Source organism: Amphimedon queenslandica, unplaced genomic scaffold (genome assembly GCF_000090795.2).
Source record: "Amphimedon queenslandica unplaced genomic scaffold, v1.1 AMPQUscaffold_12401, whole genome shotgun sequence".
In the NCBI taxonomy this organism is placed as follows: domain Eukaryota; kingdom Metazoa; phylum Porifera; class Demospongiae; order Haplosclerida; family Niphatidae; genus Amphimedon; species Amphimedon queenslandica.
Genome location: NW_003547362.1, coordinates 12159 through 18340, shown reverse-complemented (window position 1 = coordinate 18340; position 6182 = coordinate 12159). Strand labels below are relative to the sequence as shown.

Below are 6182 nucleotides of genomic sequence, written 5' to 3'. Positions count from 1 at the left end.
TGGTACAAACAGCTCCACCCTAAAGATAACATCCTTTTAAGGCAATACACATCCTGTTTTCAAGATGATGAGGCTTGCTGTTATTGTATTGACAATATTGTCAATCACAAGTTAGTATGTTTACATAATACATATAGTTGTAATTTTACACTTGTATTTTTATTCAAATGTATGTTTTTCAAAGCATGTATAAAATTGCCTAGATCATGCAATATAGTTATTTTGAACTTGTAAGCAACATATTGCTAGAAATAGAAAGTTGTTCCTTCAGTTTTAGCAACATGTTGCTTGATTGCTGGCCAAGTTGTCACTTATATGAAGGCCTAAAAAGATGGACATCATTATGCAGCATATGGTTGCTTACAACTTGTAGTCAAATTTTTGATGTGGTTGGGCAACATGTTGTATTAAGTAGAGAGACTCTCAACTTCATGTGACATGTTGCAAAACCACATTAAACTTATTGGCAATAAAGTTGCCTAATGGATACTCACCTTAAATATTATTGCCAATAATTATAATTAGGTATTGATCCAGTTAAATCTCAAACATGTATATGCCCATCTACTACTATCATAACTACCTGTATTAGCATCAGTGATTCCTCCACTGTCAGTACAACAAGTCTTACCCCCTCCAGTACCCCTTCCAGTACCACTCCTACCCCCTCCAGTATCCCTTCTAGTACCACTCCTACCCCCTCCAGTACCCCTTCCAGTACCACTCCTACCCCCTCCAGTACCCCTTCCAGTACCACTCCTACCCCCTCCAGTACCCCTTCCAGTACCACTCCTACCCCCTCCAGTACCCCTTCCAGTACCACTCCTACCCCCTCCAGTACCCCTTCCAGTACCACTCTTACCCCCTCCATTACCCCTTCCAGTACGACTCTTACTCCCTCCAGTACCCCTTCCAGTACCACTCTTACCTCCTCCATTACCCCTTCCAGTACCACTCTTACCCCCTCCATTACCCCCTCAAGTACCACTCTCACCCTCTCCGTCAGTACCACAACTCTTACCCCCGCTCCCACCATTATCAATACAGGTACTTTTATTTAATTTTTTTATATTTACAATTTTTTGTGTAGATGAATGTTTGCATGAAAATGGCTATTGTGAACACATATGTACTGATACAGATTATTCTTATAACTGTTCTTGTTTTATGGGATATGAAATAAATAGGACAAGATTTTGCTCAGGTTTAATTATATTATGCAGGCACAGCATATATTGTATTTATAGATATTGATGAGTGCATGAAGAATATATCAAACTGTAATCAACAATGCAGCAACACACTTGGTAGCTACGCATGCTATTGTTACAGTGGGTATGAACTGGATAGTGATGATCACACATGTATTGATATTGATGAGTGTGCTATTGATAATGGAGAATGTGAACAAAATTGTCACAACACAAGTGGTAGCTACTATTGTACTTGTGAAGACGGCTATACAATGGATGACAACAGAAAAAACTGTTCAGGTAAATATTGTATCTAAGTTTGTTATTAACAAAAGTATTTTGCAGACATTAATGAGTGTGATGATAACATATGTGAACATGAGTGCAGTAACACAATACCTTTCTATGACTGCTTTTGCAATAATGGCTACAGATCTTATGATATCAATTTTTGCAAAGGTAAACATTGATTGAAGCATTGCTATGATTAATAATAATAGATATTGATGAGTGCATTGAAGGCATATCAGGCTGCAATCAACTTTGTTCTAATACTCTTGGTAGCTATGAATGTAGCTGTGAGAGAGGGTATCTACTAGAACCTGATAATCATACTTGTACTGATATTGATGAATGTGTCAATAATAATGGAGGATGTGAGCAGTCCTGTATTAATACCAATGGTAGTTATTATTGCACTTGTGATATTGGTTATGTTCTGAATGATGATCGTCATCAATGTGATGGTAAATTAATTTACAATTTACATTAATAAATCTGGTTTCTTTGTAATAGATGTAGATGAATGTTTTTTGGGTATTGATGCATGTAATCATAATTGTGTCAATACTAATGGATCATACTACTGCAATTGCTATACAGGATATCAACCTAGCGCTAATCAAAAATATTGCATTGGTCAGTAAAATAAATGAATTTCATCACTATGTAATATTTTTTATTTATTTGATAGATATCAATGAATGTGTAGAAAACATATCAAAATGTAATCAACTATGTTCTAACACTGAAGGCAGCTACATATGTTTTTGCCAAGCAGGATATAAATTAGACAATGATAATCACACGTGTATTGATATTGATGAGTGTGCTGTTGATAATGGAGAATGTGAACAAACTTGTCACAACACAAATGGTAGCTACTATTGCACTTGCAAAGATGGTTACACAATGGATGACAACAGGAAAAACTGTTCAGGTAAGTTAATTTATTGCATTGACCATTGTTAAATTTATTGTATTGACCATTGTTAAATTATTTTACAGATATTAATGAGTGTAATGACAATATATGTGAACATAGCTGTTTTAACAAAATACCTTTTTATGAATGCTTCTGCAATAACGGTTATAAATCACATGATTTCAATTTTTGTGAAGGTACAAATTTATTATAACTTTTTTGTTATTGTCATTAAAATTAGATATTAATGAATGTACTGAGGGCATTTCAAACTGTGATCAACTTTGTTCCAATACTCTTGGTAGCTATGAATGTAGTTGTGAAAGAGGATATGAACTAGAAACTGATAATCATACTTGTACTGATATTGATGAGTGTGTCATTGATAATGGAGGATGTGAGCAGTCCTGTATAAATACCAATGGCAGTTATTATTGCACTTGTGATTATGGATTTGTATTGAATGATGATCGTCTTTTTTGTGACGGTAAGTTAAAATTTATTCATCAAAATTATATTTTAAATCAATGAAAAGATGTGGATGAATGTGCTCTTGGTAGTCATGCATGTAATCATGACTGTGTCAATACTAATGGATCATACTTTTGCAGTTGCTATGCAGGATACCAGGCTACTAATAACCAAAAATATTGTATAGGTCAGTTAGTATTGAGATCTACACTGATCATTGATGCATTGATTACAGATACTAATGAATGTGCTATTGATAATGGAGGCTGTGATCAGTTGTGTACCAATACTCAAGGAAGCTATTGGTGCTCTTGTAACTCTGGCTATGTTTTGAATGCTACAGATGGTCGCACATGCAATGGTAAGTCATGCATGCATCAAGCAATAAGGTTTTAATGTATCTATAGATATCAATGAATGTACTGATGGTACAGCCTTTTGTGAAGATAAGTGCTTCAACACTGATGGAAGTTATGTATGTGATTGTAAACCTGGTTATCAGTTACAAATGAATAATATTTCATGCTCTGATATTGATGAATGCAATGATAATAATGGTGGCTGTGATCATGAGTGCATCAATCAAGAGGGTTCTTACATATGCATTTGCAATACTGGATTTACAATTGAAGAAGATGGACAGGGGTGTTCAGGTTGTCAATATATTTATATATTTAGTTTTAAATTATTCATTTTATTTGATAGATAACTCAAGAAATTGTATAGGAAATCCAAGAGCTTGTGAACACAATTGTCACAATTATAACAACTCTTTTTATTGTTCTTGTTATTCTGGATACAAACTAAATAGCAACGAATGGACTTGTGATAGTAAATAAATAGAAAATGATGTGTGTGTTCATTGATATAAATAATTATAGATGTTAATGAATGTGAGGAAGGACTTCACAGATGTAATCAAAAGTGTCATGACTTAACTGGTGCATATGAATGTTCGTGTAATGATGGATATCAACTGACAACTGACAACTATACTTGCTACGGTACTGTACCTGTGATATTAATATGAAGCTTATTTATACTTATGACAGATATCAATGAGTGCTTAGACAATAATGGAGGTTGTGAAGATATTTGCAATAATACACTGGGAAGTTATAAATGTATATGTGAAGTACCTGGCTATGCATTAAGCAGCAACAATCATAATTGCTCAGGTAAATTTAATCAAAAGCAATAACAAAACTTTTGTTAACTGTAAATTAGATATTAATGAGTGCAAGAAGGGAATATCAGGTTGTTCACATGATTGTGACAATACAGAAGGAAGTTACTTATGCAGTTGTCCAACAGGATATCTACTAGAACCTGATAATCATACTTGTACTGATATTAATGAATGTATCATTAATAATGGAGGATGTGAAGAAACATGTAATAACACTAATGGCAGTTACAGTTGTTCCTGTCAGACTGGCTATACAGTTGATGAAAGTGGTCATAATTGTACAGGTTTGATTTGATTGATACTTTCAATGCAGTATCTGTCACTGATTTTTATAGATATCAATGAATGTAGTTCAAATAATGGAGACTGCGATCAAATTTGTACTAATCTTGAAGGAACTCATAACTGTTCTTGTATGTCTGGTTATATCATGGCAGCTAATGGAACATCATGCATTGGTACAGTAAATAAAGATTAGGCATTAACATGCTCTTTTAATAGATATTAATGAGTGTGATGATAATAATGGAGGCTGTTCTCAAATATGCTCAAACACTGATGGGAGCTTTGAGTGTGATTGCAATGATGGGTATGACTTTATCAAAAATAGTACCACTGATTGTACAGGTTCATTTAAGAATTTCAATAATTATTATTTCAGTTGTCATTGTAATCAGATATTGATGAGTGCCTTGTTAATAATGGTGGCTGTCAAAAGATATGTACTAATACAAATGGAAGTTTCAATTGTTCTTGTCCATCAGGCTACAGTGGCAATGTTTTTTGTTCAGGTAAGTCATTAGCTATCAATTTACAACATATATGTAATACACATCTCACTTTAGACATAGATGAATGTCAATTGAGAATTTCAGGATGTGATCAGTCTTGTATTAATACTGTTGGTAGTTACTACTGTGAATGTGAATCAGGATACACTTTGAGCAATGACAGTCATTCCTGTTTTGGTTAGTAAATTAAATAGAATAATTTGAGTTATGTCAATCACAGATAACGACGAATGTGTAATGAGAAGTTCTAATAATTGTGATCAAGTCTGTATCAATTATCCTGGATCATATAATTGTTCATGTATTACTGGGTATTCTCTTAAATCAAATGGAATTTCTTGCAAAGGTATTAAATCAAAATTAGAAATTAAAACAATTGAGATGTTTAGAAATTAACGAGTGCCTGGAACAAATATCAGGCTGTTCTCATGATTGTGAAAATACTGAAGGAAGTTACTTGTGCAGTTGTCCAACTGGATATCTACTAGAATCTGATAATCATATTTGCACTGATATTAATGAATGTATCATTGATAATGGAGGATGTGAAGAAACATGTGATAATACTAATGGCAGTTACACTTGTTCCTGTGAGACTGGCTATACAGTTGATGAAAGTGGTCATAATTGTACAGGTTTGATTTGATTGATGCTTCAATGCAATGCATACATTTTTACAGATATAGATGAATGTAGTTCAAATAATGGAGACTGTGAACAGATTTGTACTAATCTTGAAGGAACTCATAACTGTTCTTGTAGCTCTGGTTATTTAATGGCAGCTGATGGAATGTCATGCATTGGTACATTAAATAAAGATTAGGCATTAACATACTCTTTTAATAGATATTAATGAGTGTGATGATAATAATGGAGGCTGTTCTCAAATATGCTCAAACACTGATGGAAGCTTTGACTGTGAATGCTATAATGGATATGACTTTATTGATAATAGTACCACAGATTGTAAAGGTTTATTCAATTGATTCAATAATAATTGTTTTAGTAATCACAATTAGATATTGATGAATGCCTTGTTAATAATGGTGGCTGTCAAGAAATATGTACCAATACAATTGGAAGTTTTAATTGTTCTTGTCCATCAGGCTACAATGGCAGTGTTTTTTGTATAGGTAAGTCATTTCTATCAAAAATTTACTGCATAATACATATGTCACTTTAGATATAAATGAATGTCAATTGGGAATTTCAGGATGTGATCGGGCTTGTATTAATACTGTTGGTAGCTACTACTGTGAATGTGAATCAGGATACACTTTGAGCAATGACAGTCATTCCTGTATAGGTTAGTATACAGTTATGTGAAACTTGAG

At 33.5% G+C, this 6182-nt stretch overlaps 2 protein-coding genes across 2 annotated transcripts in view; one reads left to right on the top strand and one right to left on the bottom strand.

The window, feature by feature from the left end:
* LOC109587890 (loricrin-like) overlaps nt 1-32 on the bottom strand; it is a gene marked incomplete at its 3' end in the record, with an annotated part of 552 nt that extends 520 nt beyond the window's left edge. The window contains exon 1 of the mRNA XM_020004112.1: nt 19-32. Within this exon, the coding sequence (XP_019859671.1) occupies nt 19-32 (14 nt within the window). The remainder of the gene's footprint in view (nt 1-18) is intronic.
* Nucleotides 33-64: 32 nt separating this feature from the next.
* The window catches only part of LOC100638363 (fibrillin-1-like), a 15144-nt gene continuing 9026 nt past the window's right edge, over nt 65-6182 (top strand). Inside the window, exons 1-24 of the mRNA XM_020004111.1 lie at nt 65-110; nt 526-1047; nt 1091-1204; nt 1248-1493; nt 1539-1652; nt 1694-1939; nt 1989-2111; nt 2167-2412; nt 2481-2594; nt 2639-2884; nt 2933-3055; nt 3104-3229; nt 3276-3521; nt 3574-3699; nt 3750-3872; nt 3921-4046; nt 4096-4341; nt 4393-4515; nt 4559-4684; nt 4735-4848; nt 4903-5025; nt 5069-5194; nt 5238-5483; nt 5529-5651. Of these exons, the coding sequence (XP_019859670.1) occupies nt 65-110; nt 526-1047; nt 1091-1204; nt 1248-1493; nt 1539-1652; nt 1694-1939; nt 1989-2111; nt 2167-2412; nt 2481-2594; nt 2639-2884; nt 2933-3055; nt 3104-3229; nt 3276-3521; nt 3574-3699; nt 3750-3872; nt 3921-4046; nt 4096-4341; nt 4393-4515; nt 4559-4684; nt 4735-4848; nt 4903-5025; nt 5069-5194; nt 5238-5483; nt 5529-5651 (4114 nt within the window). The remainder of the gene's footprint in view (nt 111-525; nt 1048-1090; nt 1205-1247; nt 1494-1538; nt 1653-1693; nt 1940-1988; nt 2112-2166; nt 2413-2480; nt 2595-2638; nt 2885-2932; nt 3056-3103; nt 3230-3275; nt 3522-3573; nt 3700-3749; nt 3873-3920; nt 4047-4095; nt 4342-4392; nt 4516-4558; nt 4685-4734; nt 4849-4902; nt 5026-5068; nt 5195-5237; nt 5484-5528; nt 5652-6182) is intronic.